At 53.8% G+C, this 25,411-nt stretch overlaps 2 protein-coding genes across 3 annotated transcripts; one reads left to right on the top strand and one right to left on the bottom strand.

Moving 5' to 3' along the window:
• Positions 1-59: 59 nt before the first annotated feature.
• On the top strand, positions 60-18,492 carry KLHDC10 (kelch domain containing 10). Of its 2 annotated transcripts, XR_004239588.1 has the most exons (10): positions 60-204; positions 8,367-8,588; positions 9,227-9,381; positions 9,880-10,028; positions 10,640-10,724; positions 11,335-11,401; positions 11,919-11,966; positions 13,298-13,437; positions 14,484-15,318; positions 18,149-18,492. XR_004239588.1 is itself a non-coding variant. In XM_032105680.1 (9 exons), the coding sequence occupies exons 1-9, from the start codon at positions 75-77 to the stop codon at positions 14,691-14,693; spliced, it is 1,206 nt and encodes a 401-aa protein (XP_031961571.1). In that variant the 5' UTR covers positions 60-74; the 3' UTR covers positions 14,694-16,000. The 2 variants fall into 2 exon arrangements, 1 of the variants encoding a protein (XP_031961571.1); XM_032105680.1 differs by lacking the exon at positions 18,149-18,492 and having other exon boundaries at positions 14,484-16,000.
• Positions 18,446-24,081, bottom strand: LOC116442536 (putative cation exchanger C521.04c). Its single transcript, XM_032105677.1, has 20 exons — positions 23,885-24,081; positions 23,424-23,570; positions 23,223-23,344; positions 23,017-23,125; positions 22,806-22,922; positions 22,598-22,665; positions 22,405-22,518; positions 22,093-22,278; positions 21,903-22,005; positions 21,673-21,814; positions 21,412-21,595; positions 21,226-21,325; positions 21,027-21,145; positions 20,857-20,894; positions 20,542-20,654; positions 20,311-20,459; positions 20,041-20,135; positions 19,715-19,793; positions 19,349-19,457; positions 18,446-19,009 (listed from the first exon to the last, which is right to left on the bottom strand). The coding sequence occupies exons 1-20, from the start codon at positions 24,045-24,047 to the stop codon at positions 18,936-18,938; spliced, it is 2,331 nt and encodes a 776-aa protein (XP_031961568.1). The 5' UTR covers positions 24,048-24,081; the 3' UTR covers positions 18,446-18,935.
• Positions 24,082-25,411: the final 1,330 nt, after the last annotated feature.

Here is a 25,411-nt window from a genome sequence, read left to right as displayed (position 1 = left end):
CTGATAGGCCGCGGCCGAAGAAGCTCGGCGGTGATTGGCGGTTGGCGCCCCGTCCCTCAGGCAGCGGACGGGCCATGTCGGCGGCGGCCGCGGCCCGGGACGGGCTCGGGGAGGGCGCGGGCGGCGCCACGGGAGGCGGCGATGGCGGCGGGGGAGGGATCCTGAACCGCTTTGTGCAGCTGCCGGGCAGACCGCGGGCGGCGGGTGAGTGGCGGCCGGCGCCGGGGGTGACCCTAACCCCAAGGTCCGGAAGGGGTTCGGGACTGGGGTAGCCCCGTCCCTGAGGGGTCCGAGGGGTCTGGGAGCAAACCATCCCCATAGCCGGGGCACCGGGACAGGGGCACCTCCATTTCCAAGGTCGTGAGGGATTCGGGGTCGGGGCACTGCCGTCTCCGGGAGGTCGGGGACCGGGACGCCGCCGTCCTCAAGGTCCTGAGGGGTCCTGGACCGGGCACCCCCATCCCGGAGGATCAGGGACTGGGATAGATCCATTTCCAAGGCTTCAAGGACTCTGTGGTTGGGTATCACCCATTCCCGCGGTGGTCGGGACCGGGGCACCCCCATTCCTGGGGGGTCCTTAATCGGGGTATCCCGATCCCCACGCTCCACAGATGTCTGGTCATCCATAAGGTATCCGAGGCCGGGACACGCGTGTCTCCAAGGCCTCGAGGGGACTGGGACAGGGACACCCAAGGCCCCGAGGGGACAGATACTCTGCAGCTCGGCAAGTTGTCCCTGGCTCGGGGACATTCCCGGGGGCAGCTGGGGTACCCCAACAGACCGGGAATAGGAGGGGTCACCCTGTCCCCAAGGCCCGGGAATGGTGTGGGGAGAGCTGAGATGTTCCCGTGCCAACGATCCCAGGATATGGAGCCTGGAATCGGGGATGAGGGCAGTTATCCTTTTACAAATGGATTTAGGGCCACCCCCTCCTACAACCCGGTGGGTGGCAGCTCTTCCCTCCCCATCCCAGTGTTTTCCAGGCGTTGGGAGATGCTTGGATGTGCCACACAGGCTGTTCATCCCCATGGATGTGGGGATATGGGTACCCCACATTCCCTGCTGAGGATCTGCCCCGTTTCAGTCATCCTGGGATCCTGGATAGGCCTGGGATAACCCCTGGTGATCCGCCTGCTCCACAGTCCCAGTGTATTGGGGTTTTTTTTGGGAGATCCCTACAATCCGGGGAGGGGTGATGCAGGGATGGGGAGTCCTGGCTGGGATGTGACATCAGCTTCGTCCTATTCCCTGGGAAAAGCGGTTCTTTCCCTTTTCCACCTCCCTCCTAGCAAGCTTGGATGCTGAAGAGTCAGTCCATAGTTTCTGGATCTTTGAGTCACCCCAACAGCCCCCAGAATATTCCAGGAGGAGGCTGAGGTTATCCTGGGATCACAGGAGTGGGAAGTTCTGCGGTGCTGGGAGAGATGTGGGACACCCCATGGCCCTGTGATGTTCCCACTTGGAGTGGGGTATCCCCTTTTTCCCCTCTCTCCATAGCTCCTCATGACCTTGAGCTGAACATGCCAGGATCAGGAATCCTTTGGTGCCACTCAGATCCCACAGCTCGGGTGGGACACGAAGCCCCCTCACCCCTCAGGGGTGGGAGCCTGTGCTTGGCACGTCTGGAGCACCAAGGGCAGCTGGGAAGGGGCTTTCGGTCCATGTTCTCATCCCTGAAACCTGCCACGTTCTGGATCAGCCTTCCAGTCTCTTCTAGGAGCACTGGGAATTTGCTGAGTGGCTCCACACCTTCTATTTTTGGGCAAATACTCAGACGTGGTTCCTTCCTTCTGTGGAGAGGTCCTTTTTTGGCAACACAGGACCTGATTCTCTTCCCCTTCCTGAATTTTAATCATTGGCTGGAGCAGATGGGAAGCGCATCCTCCTGATCCTGCATGGATTCTGTCCCACCCTGGACTTGCACAGGATCAGATGCTGCAGCCCAGGAGGAACCACCCCTGTCCAGCTGAGCCTTGGCACCTAAATCCAGCCGAAATAAGCCCCAAACTGACTGCCAGCCCTCCTGAACACCTCCTGGATGGAAAAATCCTGGATTGCTGGAGTTTTCTCCCCGTTTGACACCTGTTGAGGTCCTATTTATAGAGCTCCAGCAGCAGCTGTTACATAACCATTGAGAGAGGAATTTCCCCCCTCTCATTCCATCTCCTCCAACCAGATTTGTTCTTTAGCTCCCAATTCTCTTCCAGAGTTTCCAGATTTGTTTTCTTAGCTCCCAGTTCTCCTCCAGACTTGTCAGGTTTCATTCCTTACCTCCCAGTTTTCCTGCAGAGTTTCCAGGTTTCTTTTCTTACTTCCCAATTCTCTTTCAGAGTTTTCAGGAGTCATTCCTTCATTTTCCACACGCTATTCCATGCTCTGGTGTTTGTAAGCTTTGGAAAGATGAAAAAAAAGTCAAATGCAGGTGGTTTGTGGTTTGTTCTTCTCCTCTTTCTGTCCACATTTTTCAATGTTTTCATCAGACTCCTGGGATTAAGGGAATTGGAAGTCTGGACGCTTAAATGGATCTTTGCCTCTCCTGGCTCAGCATTCCTGCTCTTGCCTTCAGCTGTAATTTTCCCAGTCACAGCAGGGTTTGAGTTTTTTTTTTTTTTTATGGAGAGGTTCAGTTTTTAATATATATTTTAAAAAATAGAGCAGAAATTCCAAATAGCCCAAACCCCTTCATGTCATGGAGGGGTTTGTGTTCATGTGATTCCTTAATGGGATAACATTCCAGGGACCTGCACAGGCTGGAGGAGTGGGCAGGCAAGTGTGAAGTGTAACAAAGACAAAATTCCAAGTGCAGCAGCTGGAATGACATCCCAAGAGTCCAGCACAGGCTGGGATCTGTGTGGTTTGGGAGCAGCCTCACTGAGAGGAGACCGGGGGGAAGGCAAATCAGGTCCTGGGCTGCATCCACAGGGACACTGGGAGGGAGAGATGGGATCATCCTGCTCTACCCAGCGCCCCTGGAATTCTGTGTCTTGTTCTGGTCTCCACAAGTCAAGAAAGACACAGCCAGACTGGAGAGGATCCAGAGGAGATGGTCCAAAGGGAACCTGCCCTGTGAGGAAAGGCTGAAGGATTCAGGTCTCATCTCCCTGGAAAACCAGAGCAGCTGTGGCTGCCCCTGGATCCTTGGCAGTGTCCAAGGCCAGGTTGGACAGGGCTTGGAGCAGCCTGGGATAGTGGGAGGTGTCCCTGCCCGTGGCAGGGGCTGAAGTGGGATGATCTTTAAGGTCCCTTCCAACCCAAACCATTCTGGGATTCCATTCCATGAGAAGAGAAGGCTCAGGTGGAACCTCATTGGGGTTTTCCAGTCCTTAAAGGGTGGGTACAAAGAGAGGGGAGGGTCTCTTGTCCATGGAGAAAACAAGGAGCAGTGGGGACAGGTTGCACTGGGAAGGTTCATCCCAACAGAAAAAAGACATTTTTTCCAGTGAGGACCGTAATTCCCTGGAACCACCATTCCCTGAACAGCCTCCCCCAGGATGTGGTGGAGTCCCTGGAGGGTTTCAGGCTGTGGCTGCTCAAGGTGCTGAACAACCTCATCCCAGGTCCTTTTCCCACAGGAGATTGGACCAGATGATCTTTCCAGTTCCCTTCGAAGGCTCTCATGTTCCAGAATTCCTTTCTTTTCCTTTATGCTTTTTGGAAACACACAACCCAAGGAACATTCGGTTTTAGTGGTGTAAAATCCTTTTAAATGTGATTGCCCAAAAGATTTTGGAAACAAAGCCTGGGAGAACCAGACCTGTTCTGGACATCGATCCAAACCCAGGAGCTCTCCCAGCTGGATGCAAGGATGATCCATTCTGGAAACTTTGGAGATCTCAGTAATATTTGGAAATCTCTTGTCCAGTGGCCTGTGGGTTGTGTTTGGCATCCTTGGCTGGACCCTCTGGCTTCTCCCATTTTCCCTCAGCCCCTCTGAGCGTTGTTCAGGGACCCAGCCACAGCTGCTTTCCCTCTTGGGAATTTTTCAGGCGTGGGCAGCCTGCCACGGAAGGGAAGTGTGGGATCCGCAGAGGCTGAACGCAGCTGGATGAACAAACAGGTTTTAAACCTCACTCTCAGCGATGCATTCCCAATCCTGCTTATCCAAACATTCCTGAGAGGCTGCAGTTACACAAGTTCCAAACTTATTTTGTCCGGCTGTTGTGGAAAAGATGGAACTCTTTGAAGATGGGAGTCAAAGTCAATATTGACCTAAATGTCCTTCAGGATTCCTGCAGGGATCAGAAATGGAAAGGGAGAGATTGAATCCTGCTGTTGTGGATGTTGAAAAACCAGGCAGGAGGGAAAATAATACCAAAACCATCTTTAGAAAGCTCTAAAAGGCAGAGGAAAGGACACGTGCACAGCCCTGGGATATTCACCACGGATGTGGTACTTGGGAAAGAGGAGGATCCAAAGCCACGCTGGATTTGTTGGCTTTACACCCTGTAGTTACTCCGTTTCTAGTTCCAAAAATAGAGCTTGAAATAGAAATTCTGCTGCTGGTGGTAATGCTGGTAGTGTGGTGGTGTGACACACACCTGGTGGGATGGCCTTGCACTGGGATTTGTGGGGTTGAAATCACGGATTGATGGGAAGAGCCAGCATTGTCTGGGACACCCTGATAACAGGACAGGCTATTCACTGCCTGTTCCTCTTCCTGTTATCCTGACAGGAAGAGCTTTAAGATACTCAAAGTGCTGCAAATAACCCTGGGATGGATATTGGAATTAAATTAGCTTGGGGAAAAAGGGAACTGATAAAGGAGGGTAGAATTGTGGGATGCTTTGGGTGGGAAGGGATCCCAAAGCCTTCCCAGTTCCACCCATGCCATGGGCAGGGACACCTTCCACTGTTGCAGGGTGCTCCAAGCCCTGTCCAACCTGGCCTTGGACACTTCCAGGGATCCAGAGGCAGCCACAGCTGCTCTGGGAAGCCTGTTCAGTGCTCAATCATTCTCAAAGTAGAAGTTTTTCCTCATATCCAACTGGAATTTCCTGTGTTTCAGTTTGTGCCCATTGTCCCTTCTCCTGTTGCTGAGCAGTCCGGCCCCATTCCTCTCCACACCCACCCTTGAGATATAAATGGATTTATTTGGGGTTTCTGACAGTCATAAGAAAAAGGATGGTTTCAGGAGGCTCAAAACAACTTCGTATTCATGGAATCATGGAATTGTTTAAACTGGAAAAAGTCTCTCAGACCATGGAGTCCAACCATTCCCAGCACTGCCAAGGCCACCACTGCCCCTGTCCCCAAGTGCCACATCCACAGGGCTTTGAAATCCAAACAGGGATGGGGGCTCCAGCACTGCCCTGGGCAGCTGTGCCAGTGCCTGACCACCCTTTCCATGGAGGAATTTTCCCAATATCCAACCTGAGCCATTCCCTCTCTCCTGTCCCTGTTCCCTGGGAGCAGAGCCCGACCCCTCCGGCTGCCCCTTCCTGTCAGGGACTTGTGCAGAGCCACAAGGTCCCCCCTGAGCCTCCTTTGCTCCAGGGGGTTGCTGTGTCACATCTGGAAACACCTTCTTGTTTTATCCCCTGTCCTAATTACAGCTCCTGCAGGAGAGGTGTTCAATTAGGAATAGCTTGGAATTGTCAATCCAGGCCATCCAGCAGCTCCCTCAGATCTCATGGAGTGAATCACTGGTTAAAGGGGGAATTTAGCAGGGTGTTGGCAGGTCAGTGCCCAGCCAGCCAGTTTCTGTCGGATGGCTCAGCCCTTAATTAGGACTTTCCTTAATTATGTCCCTGTCGTGATGTTTCAGCCTGGAATCACTGAATCCATTGGGTTGGAAAAGCCCTCCAAGGCCACCGAGTCCCAGCTGTGCCTGACCCCCTCCTTGTCCCCAGCCCAGAGCCCTCAGTGCCACCTCCAGGAATTCCTTGGACACCTCCAGGAACTCCAAACCTCCCTGGGCAGCCCCTGCCAATGCTTAACAACCCTTTCCATGAAGAAATTCCTCCTGATGTCCAACCTGAGCCTCCTCTGGCACAGCTTGAGGCGGTTTCCTCTCATCCTGTTGTTAAACTTCATCCTGATTGTGGAACTTACTCCCTGAAAGTTTTATTGTTCCCATTTTTGCCCTCAGGACTAAGGAAAAGGGGCCTCCTTGTAAATGCACTTTCCCATCCTTCCTTCCTGCTTTTCTCTGGAACCTTTAACTGGGAAAACAGGTGCTCTCCAGATCGTATCCATCCATTTTAAAGCCATTTTCCATAACTTTACGACCTCTTCCCCGTCGATCTGTCTTGACTTGGTACATTCCATGTCTGGCATCAAGGAATTCGTAGCAGGACCGGGTGAATTCCAGCTTTTCACAGAGATGGGGCCTTGCTGTGCATCCCTGAGCCTTGGGTGTTTTGGGGTTCAGCTCTGGGGAAGTGGACTTTGCTCACGACAGGTGAATGTTTAGCAAATCCCAGGATTTTCCCATCTTCCTGCACCATAGAAAAGTTGCACCTGTGGAATGGGCTCGTGGCTGGAGCAAAACCAGCTGCAAATCTCTCTTGAATTTCAGCAGGAGCTGTGAATCATCCAATGAGTCCTAATTAAATGGAAATGCAGCTCTTTAATGGAGCCATGGAATTTGTCTGCTGAAGGAACTCATCGGAATTAACTCTTGAACGGATCCAGCTTTTACAGCTCTTTTCCTTAAAAGGACAGAGCTGGGGGAATCTTTTCTGAAGACACAGTGATGAGCAAGAGTTGGAAGGGCCCTTAAAGATTATCCAGTTCCACCCCCTGCCATGGCCAGGGACACCTTCCACTATCCCAGGTTGCTCCAAGCCCTGTCCAGCCTGGCCTTGGACACTTTCAGGGGTGTGTGATCCCTTCAGTCCCTTCCTGTAGAAACTTAACTGGGATTTCTGGCCAAGTCAGGTGTCTTCCCTATTTAATCTTGGAAGCTGGATGGCAGTCAAGGCCTCCTGGGTGGTGTTTTAAAATTTATTTTCTTGGAATTCCACCTCTTACTCTTTAGTTTATTGGCTTTATATAAAACTCACCCTTATTCTCCTCTCTTCCCTCTGGAAAATTCTCATGGCAAGTGTTAGAACTAGGGGGAAATAAACCCTATATTTGATATAAATCTGAACTCCTAATTCCTTAACACCTTTTAAATTAGGACATGGAATATCCCCCTCTCCTGTGCCCCATCATCCATGTCCCCACTACAGATTTTTCCCTTAATTTAAACCCACTACAATTCCTTAACTTTCTTCCCCTCTTTTTCAGCCAGTGCTTATTAATTTTCTAAGTGGAAATTGCTGTGAGACACAATTACTCCTGGAAACAATCCAAATCTGTCAAAACTTTGTCTGGACCCTGGAGAGCAGCCTAATTTTGGACCAGAGTTGGGCATGATTAAGCAAAGCTGCTTGTGCTGAGCTCAAGTTCATTATTTGGTCTGGACAAATCATTTATTTCACTTTTCCTGTAGGAAAAATGCTTCATGCCTCTTTTTTTTTGTCTTTTTTTTTTTTTTTTTTTTGCAGTGTTGGATTCACTGCTGGGAATTATAACAGAAGAAAACATGCTGGGTCCTAATTAGATGCTTCCCTGGCTCCTTTTCCATCCTAAAATCCATAAAAAGTCTGTGGGAGCAGGTGGGAGGTGAAGGTCACTGATTCGTTTGGGTTTATTTTGGTCACTTGTCAGCCAAGACCTCAATTTCTGTTGTCCAAGAATATTCCTGGTTAGGTTTTCCTTGGCTGAATCCATCTTTTTATCTACCCCAGTTGAGAGCTGAACTGGAACTGTCCTCCCTTCTTTTACTTCCATTGAGTTTTAGGGAAGAGGGTGGCCAGGCAGAGGGATTCCTTTTGGGAATGGCTGCATCTGCCTGTAGGATCTCAGCTGGATTCCCTGCTGCTGCCCAGTGCAAATGCCTTTATTTAGGAGCAGATTTTCCCTGTTCTAGCAGACCTGTGTCCCTTAAATGTTTAGTGACAAAGTCTTCTTGAGATCCAAGGAACAAAAAGGGAAGACAGGGAGAGATTTTCGTAGGAGGGAAAGCAAATCCTAAGTTTTTTTCTCTATTGGGCAGCTTTAAATACAAACGTTTGGAGTTGTTTCCTGAGTGAAATTTGCCAAACAGAATGAAAGAAGAGGGATTTTATCAAGCACCTCAGAAAGAGCTGCTGTGGAAAGTTTGCCACATGGTCCAGGGGTGGAGTGGACAGGAATGAGATGGTGGCACACAGATTGTCCCTTTTCCAGCTCGGAGAAGTGGATCTGACCTTACAAAGCCGTTTCCTTCTGCTGCAGAGGTGCTTCCCTATGGATTCTTGGCAAACCACCCCAGTTCCTGACGCTGGGACACAACCTGAGCTCTTTTGGAGCTGTTTTCCCTTCTCCTCCTCCTGCAGGCCACCGGTGCCCCCCAGCCAGGAGCGGCCATCGCTGCGTGGCCGACAGTTCCAACCTCTACGTGTTCGGAGGGTACAATCCCGACTACGATGAGTCCGGAGGGCCAGAGAACGAGGACTACCCCCTCTTCAGGGAGCTCTGGAGGTACAACTTTGCCACAGACACCTGGCATCAGATGGGCACCGAAGGCTACATGCCCAGGGAGCTGGCTTCCATGTCACGTACGTATGGAAATCCAACTCCTTGTGTGCCTATTCCTGGAGCTATTTTAATCCTGGCTATTTTAATCCATGCAAAACCAGGCAAGAACTGGAAATCTGGATCCTGTTTTTCCAAGTAGGCCCTGAGGTTGGGTTGAGTTTGTGATTTTTCTTTCCCTTTTCACTCGGTTGAGGCAGAGGGAAAGAAAAAAATGGGAAAGCAAGAGGTATTTTCCAGGTGTTTACCTTGATGGCTGCAAGGCACCTGTGCTTTCAGCAGGAAGGTGCTTCTTGCAGACATCTCAAAACATCCAAAAATAGGTATCTTTGTTCCCTTTTCAAGGCAGACCTTTGGTTACCATGGTTTTAGTTGGGATCCTTTCTCTTTTAGAGCATCTCGAAGCCGTAAATGCGCAGAGAGGATTGTAGGGAATTTGAGCAGCACTGAGCACTGCTGTCTCCAGAGCATGGAAGCATGGAATGGTTTGGGTGGGAAGGGAGCTTAAAGATCATCCAGTTCCACGCCATGGGTGGGGACACCTTCCCTAGAGGAGGTTGCTCCAAGCCCTGTCCAAGCTGGCTTGGAACAGCCTGGAGAAATCGTTCTGTTCTGCTGATCTCACAGCAATGAGTGTCCCTGTTTTTTCTCTCTCTCCCAGTTGTTTTACATGGCAACAACCTCCTGGTTTTTGGGGGCACCGGGATCCCCTTTGGAGAGAGCAATGGGAACGATGTCCACGTGTGCAATGTCAAGTACAAGAGATGGGCTCTGCTCAGCTGCCGTGGCAAGAAACCCAACCGCATCTACGGCCAGGTAGGGAGCACAAGGAAGCCCTGAGTGCCTTAGAAAGGGGCCAGAACACCAAAATCTCTTCCCTGCTCCTCACCAGGGTTGTTCTCTCTGTATAAAAGCACAAGGAAAAGCAGGTATCCTTCCTTAAAGAAATAAAGCAGCCTTGGTTCTTGGAGATTTCAAAGGAAAGGAGGTTTTCTCCTAGTTGGAAAGGCCAAAATTTGTTCACTAAATACCTGGTGCAGCTGAATGAAAAAAATCTGGTTTAAGGAGTGGTTGGGAGTCAAAAACCTTCAAAACCCAAAACTCAAAATGAAAATTTGTAGGGTTTCTTTATATTAGAATGACACCTTTTAAGACTTTCCATAATGTGGATGAACAGGGTGGACAAAGAAAGGGATTCACGCTCCGAGCAGCACTGACCCCTTTTGCTGGTGCACATCTGCTTTGGAAGAGCAGGAATTCCCTCTTTTCCAGCCCCAGGTGTCCCTAGTCCTTTCTAACTGGTTTCTCTGCCAGGCCATGGCCATCATCAATGGGTGTCTCTACGTGTTTGGAGGAACAACTGGGTACATCTACAGCACCGACCTCCACAAGCTGGACCTCAACACTCGGGAATGGACCCAGCTGAAGCCAAACAATATGTCCTGTGACATGCCAGAGGAGAGGTGAGCACCTGGGCAGCCTCAGGGAGCTTTTTTTGGGAGGCAGACAATGGGAAGCTTTGGGAAACCTTGCTCAGGTTGGCATTTCCAGCCCTCCTTTGCCTGGGATCGCTGTGGCGTTGGAAGGAAGGATTTTGTTCACTCTCATCCATGGTTTGGTGTCCAGCTGAGAACAGGATTGGGAATGCAAGAATCTCAGACTGGTTTGGGTGGGGAGGAACCTTGAAGCAAATCCAACTCCACCCTCTGCCATGGGCAGGGACACCTCCCAGTATCCCAGGTTGCTCCAAGCCCCGTCCAACCTGGCCTTGGACACTGCCAGGGACCCTCTTAGAAGGGGCTGGAATATTAATAGCTGTCCTGGTGTTCCATAATCATTGCACTTAATTAATTAATAATTGCTCTGCAATCAGAAAATGCCTTTCAAACTTCTGGCGTGCTGCTTGGAGGGCTCAGGAAAATTTCCACATCTCCTGAATATTCCCAGCCTGAGGGACTGATGCAGCATAGCCAGGCTTGGGAGTTTCTGCTCAAATCCCTGGAATTTGGTGGTGTTTTCCAGAAGGTTTTTTGTTGTTGTTAATTGTGCTGCTGGATGTTCTTTGCTCCCTCAGGTACAGACATGAAATTGCTCATGACGGTCAACGGATTTATATCCTGGGAGGTGGAACTTCCTGGACAGCTTATTCCTTGGATAAGGTGAGGTGTTTGGGATCTTGCATAGGGGATTTTCCACACTGAGGTATAACCAGCACAGCCTTTTCATCTGGCTTTGCCTGGAGAGCCTGGTAAAAAAAAAAAACCCCAGATAACTGGGAGCAGATTGCTCTCCTATTTCTGTAAAACCTGGATTTGCCACAGGATGTCCTGGTGATGAATCTGTGGACACTTTAAATAGTGCTCTGCTTCCAAAAAAAGTGGGATCTGCAGCACTTAATGTGACATTTGATCTCTCCATTGTTCCATTTCTTTTCTCCCTACATGCAGTAGGAGAAAGGTATTTCTAAATCCTTCTGAGAACTCAAGGGTGTGGATTTTAATTGGTCCAGCTCTTTTAAAAAGCAATACTCTTCTTTTTTTTTTTTTTTTTTTTTTTTTTTTTTTGAGCTGTAGGGCTGAAATAGCAAAGCTGGGATGGAGCTTGGAAGGTGATTTTAGACCTGCTTAGTCACTGGCTGGGATCAGCTATTTTTGGGTTTACACTTAATGAAAGAAAAGGAGTTATTTATAGTGGGTCAGAGCCTGTGGCTGCCTCATCCTGGTGCTGGCAGAGCCAGGAGGATCTCATGGCTCCTCTTTTTCCCTCCAGATCCATGCCTACAACCTGGAAACCAACACCTGGGAGGAGATCACCACAAAACCTCACGAGAAAGTCGGTGAGTTTGGAATTTCCCATCTTTCCCTGTAAACCAGAGTGGCCAAGGTGCTTGGAGGTGCAGTTTTCTTGTTCAGGATGTGACTTAATGCTGGCTCTGAGATCCTGCTTGTGCTTCAGCACTGGGGATTAACCCATCCAAGGGAATTTGGCAGTCTGGCTTCCCTCCCTCCCTGCCTGGGGAAGGTGACAGTGCCTGGATCTGCTCCCAGAGGATCCAGATCATCTCTGCTCCCTTTGAGGCCCTGGGCTTTCCCTGGAATCTCACAACTGCTTTTCACCAAGCCCCAGATCTGGGGAGCAAGATTCCAGCACATTTCTTCCTTCCCTAGAGAGGAATTAGGAATCAAACCTGAAACAGCTGCTTAAAATTACAGCTTTTATACCTGGGATTGCAGGAAAGCAGAACCTCTTAAAAAATAAACTCCATGATTAAATGTTGAGACAAAAATCACCACTTGCACAAGCACTTTAAAGCAACTGTTGTTGTTATATATTTTTAAATTTATTCTCCCCAGGCTTCCCAGCAGCCAGAAGATGCCACAGCTGTGTCCAGATAAAAAATGGTAAGATTTGCCTCTGGAAAATGGGTGTATCTTGTACAACCAAACAGTGGAGAGCTGGAGAGAGCTGTGGGGAACATGCAGCTTTTCTGGAAGAGGATTTTTTCCTCACTGACAGGCCTTAAGCTGCCCAGCTGGCACCACTCTTTCTTCTGCACTGAAAAAACAGTTACAATCTTGATCCCTCTTTTCCAAACTCTGCAGGTCAGTGCTGAGTGCTCTCTGTTGAAGGGTGGAGTGAAATGCTGGGTTGTATTTCCTAGGAGTGTTAACTGTGCCGATAGAAGTAAGACAGGAGCTGGGAGATGCTTCCAATCCCCTTCACCAGCAGGATTTGGCAGCCTCTGAGTTGGGAACTTCGGCAAATCTGGGAACAAGGCAGGACTGGGAGCTGGAGCTGCTCCCCATGGATTTAAAATCCCTGGAATCTGATCAAACCCAGATGCCTGGGAAGTCAGGCTGGCTACAAAAAGAGGGAATGCACTCCTGCTTCCAATGGCATTTAGCCCTGAGTCTGCCATGGTGGGGTTGGGATAGTGGCAGGCTGGCAAGTGGGACATGAGCCAGAAATCCACCCTGATCCCCCAGTGTGGGCAGCAGGGGAGGGGGGATCCTGTCCCTGTGCCCCTCAGGTGAGAGCCCACCTGCAGAGCTGCCCCAGCCCTGGGGACACAGCAGCAGGACCTGGAGCTGCTGGAGAGAGTCCAGAGAGGCCCCGGAGCTGCTCCAGGGCTGGAGCCCCTCTGCTCTGGAGCCAGGCTGGGAGAGCTGGGAACGTTCCCCTGGAGAAGGGAAGGATCCAGGGAGAGCTGAGAGCCCCTTGCAGGGCCTAAAGGGGCTCCAGGAGAGCTGCAGAGGGACTGGGGCCAAGGCATGGAGGGCCAGGAGCCAGGGAATGGCTTCCCAGTGCCAGAGGGCAGGGCTGGATGGGAGATTGGGAATTGGGAATTGCTGGCTGGGAGGGTGGGCAGGGGCTGGAATGGAATTCCCAGAGCAGCTGGGGCTGCCCCTGGATCCCTGGCAGTGGCCAAGGCCAGGCTGGACATTGGGGCTGGAGCAGCCTGGCACAGTGGGAGGTGTCCCTGCCCATTGGGTTGAAACTGGATGGGCTTTGAGGTCCCTTCCCACCTAAACCATCCTGGGATTCTCTAAGTGTCCTCTGCCTGTGCTGGGACTGATTTGGGAGATCCTGAGAGCTTGTGTTGAGGTAGAACAATTACTGATCCCAAAACTGTGCTGGGAAGGTGATCCCTGACCTCTCTCCCTGTGTGTCCCACGGTTGCTGGCAGGGGCGTGGCTGGGCCTGGCCACTCCCCGCGTCTCCTCTCTTGCAGATGTGTTCGTTTGCGGAGGCTACAACGGAGAGGTGATTCTGGGAGATGTTTGGAAGCTGAACCTCCAAACTTTCCAGTGGGTCAAGCTCCCAGCTGCGATGCCAGAGCCTGTGTACTTCCACTGTGCTGCTGTCACCCCAGTAAGTGACTCATTTTGTTCCTCTGGAGCTGGGATTTTTCATCCAAGCACTCTGACGTTGGTGTGGGCTGCAAATATAGAGCTCATGTTCCCAAGGAAGTGACCTCCACTGCATGCAGCAGCTTTTGGGAGGCTTTTACTCCTGCTGCTGTTTGAAGAGTGGTGCCACACTGTGGCTTTTGCTTCCTGAAAGAAGTGATGCAGAATTTTAGCTTTCAAACTCTATGTAGGAACAGCAGTTCTTGCTTGTAGAAGGAAAAAAGAAGTGATGAGTAAAATGATTTTATCCTACTGAGAACAGCCTGAGGTGAAGGATTAGATGAGCCTGTTTCCAGCCCTTTGGAGACCACTAAGGAGTGTTGGTATTGCCAGAGCTTTTGGCCAGAAGTCTGGAGACCTGGGATTGATAATTAACAAGCAGCAAGAAATGCCTTTGGCTGTGCCTTCACCTCCTTCAGCCCCTCGTCTCCTGAGGGCAGAGATCACATTCCTTGGTGTCACTTAGTTTGGAGACTGTTATAAATGCAGCTTTTCCTGGGAAGCCTGATAAAGGTGTTTCCCAGGCAGCTCAGTGACTGCCTGGACAGCAGGAATGCCCTGTCTTTGCCAGCATATGGAGAAAAAAAAGCCACGCAGCAGCTGAGTTTTTCCCCCATCTCTCTGTGTTCCTGTCATCCCTTCAGCAGGGTTGTGCTGAGCCAAGGGAATGCAGGATGTCTGTGTGAGGTGGGTGTAGTTTAAAAAACCATTATTTTTAGCTGCAAAATGAGTGTGGCTCTGTTAATAAAGTAGTACAGTTTGCCACACTCCTAAAATGGATTTCTTGGGATAGAAATCACCTAAAATTCAGGGCAGAGCACTCTGAGGTGCTGGATATGTGGTTTAGGATGAGACATGGCCCCTCCAGCAGCAATTCCTCCCTTGATCCCAGAGCAAGTGGCTCAGGCAGTGACACCTGTGCTGCAGGAACCTCAGCAGCTGGGACTGGGGCCAGCCCAGTCCTGCTTTTCCTGGCTGTGTAACTCCTGTCCCCCTTTCCCCACCTAGGCTGGCTGCATGTACGTCCACGGAGGAGTGGTCAACATCCACGAAAACAAACGGACTGGTTCCCTGTTCAAAATGTGGCTGGTGGTGCCCAGCCTGCTGGAACTGTGCTGGGAGAAGCTCCTGGAATCTTTCCCTCAGCTAGCAACTCTCTCCAGATCCCAGCTTTTGCACCTTGGACTGACGCAGGGACTTGTTGAGCGACTAAAATGAGAACATCTCCCACTTCTGGCCAAGACTCACCACGTTGAAGAATTCCCCCTCCCACCCCCTATTTATGGATTCCATGGATTGTCTTGCTAAGAACATGGAGGAAACCTGCTCAAGGCCTTACTCAGCAAATACATCGATGCCTTTAGAGACACTGTTACTTTTAGTCATTGAAAAAAATCCCCTTTTTATTTATGGAGCTCTAAATGACACCATTAATCAAAAAGTATTTTCTGAGACTAAGCAGCCCACCATCAACCTGTCATCAGCACACGCTTGCAGATTAATTGGGGAGCTTAATGAGTTACTGAATGTCTGAGCCTGTGTGTACACATGGCACCTTCACCTTGGTATTTTCACCCTTGTATCCAACGAGGAGCATTTGATGCAGAGCAGCCACCAACCTGTTCTTTTGCTTTGGAGAACCCATCCCTCCCATCCAGCTGAGCTCCCCCTCTCCAAACCCACCGATTGCTCCAGCCTTGCAGCCTTGCATGTGTTCCTTGGGCATGTTCCCATCCCTGAGCTTCCGGAGACGGCTGGAACGTCGCCCGGGGCGGCGAGCGAAGCTTGGCCCGTGCAGCTTCCCTGGTGCAGTGTCTGTGTTCTCCCCTTTTCATATTGAAAGGTTTGCTTGGAAGACTGGGAAAAAGTTGCCACTTAAGGGACTACTGTGTAGTTTACTGGGGGTGGGGAGGGAAAAGGTCTCCCTGAGGCTTTTTTAACCTTTTCTGCTCACTTTGCACCCAGAACAAGCTACAGCAAAAACTCACCCTGTGGATTTCAGAGCTCTCTTAACCTGCTCAGCCAAGTCCTGGTTATCAGCATTTCCCAGCTTTTGGTTTTCCTTCCTCCCACACCTCCCAAATTGGCCTTTTTTTTGTTGCTTCATGTGCCCCTGAGGGTGGGAGATATGATTTAAAGCCAGTTTGGGGGGTGGCTTTGTGGATCGCTCAGCCCAGGAAATACAGCATCCAAAAAAAGGGGAAAGGGAACATCTCTCCCTCCTGCTGGGAATAGCCATTGTCTCTGCACAGGAAGGACAGGAAGGAGTGTCTCTGGTCCTCTTGTGCTCTCTACACTGAATTTAAGTGGCCACTGAACTCTGAACAGCTCCAGGCATGAGGTTTGTGCAAAATCCTTTTCAGTTGGAGCCCATTTTTAAGTGCCTTTTGTTTTTAAAATCAGCTTGTCCCAATGCTTTCCTCTTCATCAAAGGCAGATGTTACACTCTGGGATTTTAGTTACTTTTTAAGAGATTGCATTTATGTTTAAATAAACCATAGCATTTGTCTTCATGTTGTTAGTCCAAAGGCACTGCCTGCTGGAGTCACTGCCCCCCGCTTAGGCAACCCAGCCCTTGTCCCAAAATTAAGCTTCCCCTGGTCTTGGGAATAGATTCTCATTCTCCAGCCTCAGCTGCTGCTCTTTTTCCCCCCAAGGCTCAGAACAACAAAGGCTGGGCATCACAGCTGAGGCTTTCTCAGGTGCTGGGACCACAGGAACTGGTGGGAGCTGCTTGGAGCTCTGGTGTCTCCATCCCCTGCACTGCACCTTTGCAGGAATTGTGCATTTCAACCCCTTCCCAGCCTCCCTGGCTGCTGAATCCAGACCCTGCTGGCAGCTGTGGGCTGGGGAGGGGTTCCCTGCTCTCCTGCCCTGCCTTGTAGTGACCTGCAGGGCCATTTCTCCAGCTCCTTCTTCCATCCCAAACTCTGAGGCTGAATATCCACACTTCCATCTTTGCCTTCTGGGAACATTGTCCTGGAGCAGCCTGGTCACCCCTGTGCTGGCTTTTCTCTTACCTGCTTTAAAGAGCATCTCCCCTCATCCCCAAGGAGCCATCCAAGCCTGGATCTCTGAGCAAGCTCATTCCTTAGGTTTTCTTTACTCTGGAAGTCTCTGGAGCTTTCTCTGAGGTCATCACAAAGCTTCTCTCGACGATTTTGGAGCAGTCTTGGGAACCTGGAGAGGTCTCAGCTGGCTGGAAGCTGGTCCCAGTTTTCGAGGGATGACCCTGGAAACCACAGGGCTGCCAGTCTCACTTCAGTGCCTGGTAAAATCCTAGAAAAGATTATTCTGGGAGGTATTGAAGAACCCCCAGAGGACAACACAGACATTGGGTCACAGCCAGCACAGCTTCAGGAGAGGGCAGTCCTGCTTGGCCAACGTGATTTCCTTCTACAACAGCATAACCCACCTGGATGATCCAGGAAAGCCAGGACATGGAATCTTCAGCCAGGGGCATCCAGGACAGACTAGGAAAGGAGAGGCTGGGGGGCAGCTGTGGGAAGGGACCTGGGCGTGCTGGTTGATGGAAAGTTGGATCTGAGTCAGCTCTGAGTGCCCTGGAGCCAGGAGGGACATCCCTGTCCTGGGGACATCAGGGGCAGCAGCAAGGGAGGGCATTGTCCTGCTCTGTCAGGCACTGCCCAGGCTCCCCAGGGAATGGGCACGGCCCCAAGGCTGCCCAAGCTCCAGGAGTTGGATCTGATCCTTGTGGATCCCTCCACCTCCAGCCTGCAGGAGCTGGGGAAGCATCACCAAGAAAACCACAAAGGTCCAGGGCCTTCACTTTTGCTGATAAAAGCAATACAAGCATCACCCACTGATGGATTTCCAGGGGCTTTTCCCATTCCATAACCTCCAGTGGCTGCTGCATGAGGGGCGCAAGATCTTGGAGGCTGTTCTTCCTTAAAAAGTGACTTGGTTTGAGCACTTGAGCTCACAGCTCCTGCTGAGGGGTGGCTTTAATTGCTGCTGGGCTACTGCCTGTGGATAAAAACTTTTAATTATAATTCCCTAAGGGAGAGGGAAAGGATCCAGCAGCAGCAGCAGCTCTTGGGGAGGGGATAAGAACACCCACAATGCTGCCTGGGATGGGGACAGGATTTAAGGAGACAGGGAAAGGCAGCTCAGAACAGAGAATTCCCAAGCATCCCTCACCCCAGGAGAGATGGTTTTGGTTTAACCTCAGTAAGACAATGGCACTGAGCAGGTTCTCCTACAACTTCTGCTCTCCCATCCCATCCCATCCCATCCCATCCCTTCTCCATCCTTCTCTGTCCTGCCATCAGCAACTCCAGCTACTCACCCAGGAATGCTCCCAAATGTCCCAGACTAATGACAGCAGGATTGTCTGTGCTAGGAAAACAAAAAGGCTTAAATAAAGCAGCTTCATGAATCCCTAACGAGCTGCTGCCTTCCCTGGAAAGGAGGGCGATCCCAGGCTGCTTCCTGCCTCACTCTGGGCTGTCCATCCTTTCAGAGTCCAACATTCCTGTGACAGCACTCCCTGGTTTTTATGCTGAAGTATGCCCTGATGGAGCAGAGGAGAGGGAAGAGGCACCAGAGCCTCCTTGCCTGTGTTAATGGATCTGTGTTTTGCTTTGGGGTTGTTTTTGTTTTTAAAGATGATAATCCAAGCCCTAACTGTGTCCTCTCCCCACACCCACCAGCATTTTCCTGTGCAGAGGAAGATGTCCCCAGCCTGTCACACCCTGTGAACAACACCAGGAGCATCCCTAACCCTTCTCAGGAGCCTGGTAAAGACCTTGAAGCCAGGAGGACCCAGGACAGTCAGACAAGACCAGGCTGGAAATGAGCTGGAGCTTTGGGAGGGTCATGGAGAAAGCTGGAGCCCACAGCCACCCCACTGGCTCTGTCCCTGGGATGAGGTGACAGAGGACAGGAAATGGTGGCCACAGAGGGGCCCAGGGCAGTAACCAAGGCTCACTTAAGGAGAAACAAACTTGTTTCTGATTTGTACAAAACTGCTTTAATGACAAAACAGCTGAAAATACCTTTGGGTGCATTTCTGGTGCCATCAAACATCCTTGTGCGATTCCCAGGCCCGAGTCCCTCCCAGGCCCAGGAGGATGGGGGACTTCTCAGGCACCTTCTCCCAGTGCAACACATCCCCAGGGAGGGGTCTGTCCTCAAGATATACAGAAATCCCCTTCAAGACCCTCCAGGAAGGATAATTTTCCTTCCAGCCACTCAGGTGTGGGCTAGAGATCCCTCTGTGACACGTTCTGGCTTTAAGGCTCCTCATTTCAGGAGCAATTCCATTGCATCCACCCTTCCCATCCCTGAAGCCCCACAGGGGAAGCCCAGCAGCAGCAGGAGCTTCAGGAAACGACGCTTCCAGACCGGAGCCAGCCCAGCCAAGTCCCTGAGACACTGGAAAAGGTCTTGACAGGTGCTGATCCCAACGAGGGGGTTGGAGAAAGGAGAATCCAAACCTCAGCAGCCACTGGGCGAGGGGGCGAAGAAATACACGGCCAGGAGGATGAAGTAAACCATCACCAGCACTGTGCCTGGGGCAGACAGAGAGGGGTGGAAGGAGTTACTCCCTGGAGCAAGGAGGGACGTGGGTTTAAGACCTGGTGTGGTCTGGATTAGCCCCCTGTAGAGGACTTCAGTGGTCCTCTACAAAATGTGCATTAAAGAGAGTTTAAATCCTTTTAAAGGGGGAAATGGGAGTGATCCCCCTTGGACCTGCTGTAGGGGGACAGCCCCAAATTGGTCACCCGAGACCCCAGGATTGCTCAGGGCACCTAACAAGCCGATAACCCCAGGGCTGGGACCCAGGAGCCCCCATCCCAGGGAATGTAGGGATAGTCCAAGTCCCACAGCAGCCCTATGGGGATGGCCACCTTGGAAATAGTCACATTTGCCATCCATGAAGATGTAGTTCATGAGCACCACGCTGAACATGCTGGCGTAGACGTGGAGGTCACTGAAGACGAGCGTGAAGTTGGTCGGCTGTGAGGGAGAGGATTTGGGGTTTATGGCCAACCAGGACAACCCTGCTCTGACTCTGGGGACTTACATGTCACCCCTTAAACCCTCTCTGCCACACGTCCCCAGGGTGGGGACAGCACCGGGAGACAACTGACCCCACTTCCCCCACACTGAGCAGAGGGGAGACACTGGGAAGGGCAGCTGTGTCCTTTCCATGTCCCACCGTGTCCCCAGCCCTGGGGCAGGAGGTCCCCCAGGGATGTGCTGGGGCTACTCACGTAGAAGATGGTGAAGAGCACCAGGATGGGGATCTGGAGCATGCAGACCTGCACCGCGATGCAGTTCCCAATCTCGATGCTGGGGAGGAAGGACAACTTAGGAGCTGCCAAGCACCAGGTCTCTGGCAGCCCTTGGGGTGAGAAAATCCCAAACCACAGAGCCCATCCCACTTCTGACACCATTTCTTGGGTGACTAATTCCCCTTGAGGACAAGCTCACAGGGGTCTGACCCACCAGTGGCGGGGCAGCCCATCGTGGGCACCAAGGCACAGTGATGGGACTGGCACAGGGACCACCCCAAAACTCATCCTTGGAGCCATCTCACCTCAAGCTCAGGTTGTTCTGCAGGGCAAACTGGATGCCGTTGACAATCTCTGGCAGCTCAGGCACCATCGCCAGCACGGTGACACCGATGAAGTACTGCAGGGAAGAGGTGACATCAGCCTGGCCCTGACCACATCCAAGCCCTGGCCAACCATGCAGAGCATCTCAGCATCTTTCCCCCATTGCTTTTGGGGCTCCAACTGCAGCCAGGGCAGGTCCCCATCCCTGGAGGGCACATCTTGGTCCTTGGGGACACCCAGACCTGGCTCACCTGCGAGATGGTGGAGTTGGTGAGGATGGGGCTGATGTGCTCCGTGGCCAGGTCGGCACAGGCCGCCATGCACAGGGTGGAGAGCAGGAGGATGACCAGAGCCCGCCAGCGGGACCAGTGGACCACGGCGCTGTGGTGGTGGCCAGGCACTGGGGAGAGAGGAGACATGTGGGACACTCCAGAGCAGTGACAAGAGCCAGCCCCACAGCCAGGACACTTGGGGACACTCACTGTGACAGTCGCTGACGTGGATGTCATAGATGTGTGTGTGGGTTTTGAGGGTGAAGAAGAGCCCGATGAGGTAGGCAGCAGGGAGCAGGATGGACACTGTGTACACCAGGGGTCTGTGGGACACAGGTGACACTGTCGGTGCCACCGGGCTCTGGCATGGAGACCCCAGGGGACTTCCCCTGGGGATGGAGGAAGGGGGGCACAGGATCATTGGGGTGGAGAGGGGTCCCGGCAGCGATGCAGGAACATGACTGAACCCAGGAGGTGCCACCCCGATGTGGGGACAGCCCTGTCCCCACCGCAACGGACACTCACTGGACGTGGCTGTAGTAGAGGGTGCCGTTGTTGTCCATCTGCAGAGAGAGCACCTGTCAACAGGGATACAGGGGACAGCCCCGCAGCCACCACCCAGCATGAGAGCCAGGGGGGCTCAGAGCATCCCCCACCCCAAATTCTCCCTGTTGGGGGTCCAGGTCCCCACTCACCAGGTCGAAGTGACAGTTGTGGCAGAGGTAGTGGCCCAGAGGGTTCTGGGTGACGTTGTGGCACTCGCCACAGACCAGCTTCCCATACACCTTGGAGAAGAGCGTCGGGGCAAAGACACCTGCAGGGACAGGACATGGGGTGGGCACCCACCCTGGTGGGACCCCCCCAAACCTGGGGACACCCCTGTCCCCAACTCACCTCCCACAGAGAGGAAGAGCAGGGCTGAGCTGACGCCTGCAGAGCGGCTGTTGAACCGCTGCTCCTGGTGCCGGATGCCCCCGATCACCATGCACAGACCCTTGGGGATGGAGAAAACCCCCAAAAAAATCCCCATCAGTGCTTTGCTCACAGCACCCTCCCAGCTCACAATGCCACCCATCTCACCGGGACAAAGAGGACACAGCCCACCAGCGTCCCTGTCAACGCCGACTTGACCACCTCGGCGTAGCAGCGGTTGCCCTCACGCGAGCCCTTGATGAGGGCGGTGATGTAGAAGGTGAGCTCGGTGATGGAGCCGAACGTGGCGTTCACCACCGCCCCCACCGCGAAGTTGCTCTGGGCTGAGATGCTGGAAAGGAGGAAAACCATGTCAGCAGGGCTGGAGTGTCCCCACTTTGCCACCAAGTGTCCCCTGTCACCGCTCACCTGGCAATGGCCATCCCGATGTAGTAGGAGAGGGGCATGATGGAGAGCAGGGCCAAGGTGAACTTGACGGCGGAGCCGGTCAGGTGGTTGGGGCTGTCCGCGTAGCCCAGCACCAGCGTCACCAGCACCAGGGGCAGCAGGTCTGGGGCAGCCAGTCAAGGACACAACAGAGGTGGGGTGGGATTTAGGGTCACTCCCCACCCTTCCCACTCCAGCTCCCAGAAGGATACTGACAGCGAAGACATTGATGCCATCCACGGCGTATTTGTAGTAGTAGCGGTTGGCAGCACGGTAGCAGCAGAGAATCACCTCCCCCTCCAGAGGCACCTCTGTCTGCAGAGGGACGAGAGGGTCACCCCTCACCCCAAAATCCCTCCTGGAGCGGGGTGTGGGACCCTCACCCTGCCCAGAGTCACCCACCATCTTCAGGCGCCGGATGAGTACCCGCTCTGGGGGCAGCAGCAGGACACGGGAGGTGGCGCGGGCGCTCAGCTTGGCCACGGGGATGAGGACGATGAGGAGCCACGCAGTGACACACACGAGCCCGTGGGCCAGCGCCAGCACCGGGTAGCCCAGGCACAGCCACACCACGGTGCTGGCACGGTGCTGTGAACAGGAGGCCACCTTCAGGGATTGACCCCCAAAACACTGACCCCACGGGAGGGGAGGTGCCCATGGGCACCTTCCCCACCACCCTGGGGGTGGTGTCACCATGTCCAGCATGGGACTCACCCAGTATCCAGTGCCTGCCCAGCACTGTGGGCGCCAGCAGTGCAGTGTGGGACCCCCAAGCAGGGCTGAGCTCTCCCCCATGCCAGCCTTGCACGCCTGGTGGGATTTGGGGACCTGGGGAGAGGGGGGGATGTCAGGGTGTGCATAGGGCACCCCAACCTCCCCGTCCTGGGGATTCCCAAGGAACTCTTACCTCCACTTTCTGGATCACTTTGCCAAAGGGCCAGAGGAAATACCCAGCCAGGTCCCAGCAGAGCCGCCCTGTGAGGACACGACCATCAGTGTCCCTTCCAGCTACAGGGACACGCCTTGGAGAAGCGACTCAGGAGTCCCCAACACCCATCGGTTCTGTTTTGAGCTCATCCAGCCCTCACATGGGGGGCCCCAAATTTGGGACTCACCATAAGGAGCCCCTATGACGGTGACGAACATCACGGCAGCCACGAGGATGTAGAGGAGTGAGAGCCACCAGCCAAAGAGCAACAGGTAAAGGACATTCCCACACGTCAGCGTGGACCCTGCGGGAGGGAAGGTACCAGGTGGGACCATTATCACCTGTAGCTGCCTAAATCCACACTGCCACCACCCAGGGTTGTTCCCAGGGCCACCCACCTCCAGAGCCTCGGATGACATTGAGGTCAGAGTAGAGCTCCTTAACGATCTCCGATCGGTCCTCCCAGGGCCGTGCCGTCACGTGGCTCTTCCATTTCTTGAAGCCAAACCTGCAGAGAGAGAGGGGTTTTCTTGGGATGAGTGAAGAGGAAGAATAATAAACCCATTACAGCCCTCCAGGAGCACCCATGGGTGCCCCCACCCACCTTGTAGTTGTTGGAGAGTTTGTTGGCCTCCACGGCGTTCTCGGCCGTCAGGGTGGTTTTCACCACGCAGCTCTCACACACCTCCTCCGAGTGGTGCTGGTAGCAGGACGGGGTGGACATGGCTGTGGGTGACACTCAGGGTCACAGTGGGTGTGGAACCCCCCAGTGCCTCATATCCAGCCCATCCCACAGCCAACCTACCTGGGGGGACACAGGGACGGTGCAGGTGGCAGCCCAGCTCCCCCAGGTCACCCTGCACGTTGTTGATGGCAGCGCAGTGCCGGTCGCAGAGGGAGCCCCGGCGGGAGCCATCGCTGTCACCGCGGGAATCCGGGACCTTGGGAACATCTGCGGGAGCTGTTGGAGTCACACTGGGGCCATGTCCCCATACCCTGCCCGGGCTCAGCAGCGCAGGACAGCCAAGTGCTGCTGTGCTGGGGTGTCACCTTGGTCCCCAAGCCCCGCAGGGGAGACACAGAGCTCCCAGGGTCCTACCCAGGGGATGTTTGGGAGCGGGGACCCCACCAGTGCCCGGGACATAGGGGGGAAATTCCGCTCGGTGCCCGGTGCGTGACTCGGGAGGGGTGGCCTAGTGGTGCCCGAGGAAGGGGGACCCCCTTTGGTGCCCGCCCGACCCCGGAGACCCGCCTCCCCCAGCTCACCCGGCGTGTCCTGCGCGCAGCAGCAGCGGCGGCGACGGCCGGGCTCAGCGTCACTGGCCATGGCGACAGCAGCAGGCCCAGGGGCAGTGGTCCCGGTCCGGCCCGGCCCGCCGGAATTTAACGGGCGGGGCCGGACATGCGCGCCCCCGGGAGCCGCCCCCATGCCAGCGGGAGGGGCCGGGCCGCCCCCGCCGCGGGTGGGATGCACCTGGTAACGGTGCGCGGGGCGACAGGGTCGGGAATAGGGGTGCGCAGGGATGGGGATGCGCGGGGAGCACGGTGCGCGGTGTTTCGGGGTGCAGAGAGCCCGGGGTGCAAAGCGCTGGGGTGCGCGGTGTTTCGGGGTGCAGAGAGCCCGGGGTGCAAAGCGCTGGGGTGCGCGGTGTTTCGGGGTGCAGAGAGCCCGGGGTGCAAAGCGCTGGGGTGCGCGGTGTATTGGGGTGCAGAGAGCCCGGGGTGCGCGGGGTATCGGGGTACACAGGTGAGAGGGTGCAGATATTGGGGTGCGCGGGGACCAGCGTGCACAGGGAATGGGGGGTGTGGTAGATCGGGGTGCCCGGGGATTGGGGTGCACGGTGTATGGGGGGTGCACAGGGATAGGAATGAACAAGATGTGGGGTGGGCCACATACCGGGGTGCACGGGGATGTGGGGTGCAGAGGTAGGGCCTGCAGGAACAGGGGTGTGTGATGTATCGGGGTACGTGGGGAGCAGGGGGTGTGGAGTGTTGGGGTACACAAGGAGGGGGTGCACGGGGACCGGGGTCTGTGGTGCAGAATGTGAGCAGGGATGGGGTGCACGATGAATTGGGGTTCACACTGTGTCAGGGGGCATGAGGACTGGGATACACAGGAATCTGGGGTCTGTACTGGGAGTGGGGTGCAGAGTGTATTGGGATGTGTGATGTACTGGGGTGCAGAGGGAGCAGGGTGGATGGTGTATCAGGGTGCACAGGGACAGGGGTGTGGGATATATTGGGGTGCACAGAGAGTGGGGTTTGTGATGTACTGGGGAGCACAGGGAGCAGAGTGTGCCAGGTACTGCCAGGCACTGGCACAATGGGTACTGGGGTGCACAAGGACTGCGATGTGTGATGTGCTGGGTGTGTGATGCATTGGGGTGCAATGCAGAGGATTGGGGTACAGAGGGACTGGGATGCGTGATTGTATTGGGGTGTGTGGTGCGGGGACTGACAGGTGTCGTGCACAGAGTATTGGGGTACAGAGGGACGGGGATGTGTGATCTTTTGGGGTGCAAAAGGATCTGGGGCTGTGTGATCTCTTGGGGTGCACAAGGATCTGGGGCTGTGTGGGAACAGGCTGTGCAGGATCCTGGGAGCACAGAGGGATACGGGGCTCTGGGGACCCCAAAAGTGCGCAGGGTCCTGGGGCTGCAGAGCCTGAGGCACCCTATGGGACAGGCTCTTCCCAAGAATTCCCACATTTTGGTGAAAGAAGACATTTCTGCACCTCAAGTTTTTAGAACATGAGACTGATGGAGCTCATGGGGCTGTGCTGGCCTTGAGCAG

The sequence above is a fragment of the Corvus moneduloides genome, chromosome 4, assembly GCF_009650955.1.
Source record: "Corvus moneduloides isolate bCorMon1 chromosome 4, bCorMon1.pri, whole genome shotgun sequence".
In the NCBI taxonomy this organism is placed as follows: Eukaryota; Metazoa; Chordata; class Aves; order Passeriformes; family Corvidae; genus Corvus; species Corvus moneduloides.
This window is presented reverse-complemented; position numbering and strand designations above follow the sequence as displayed.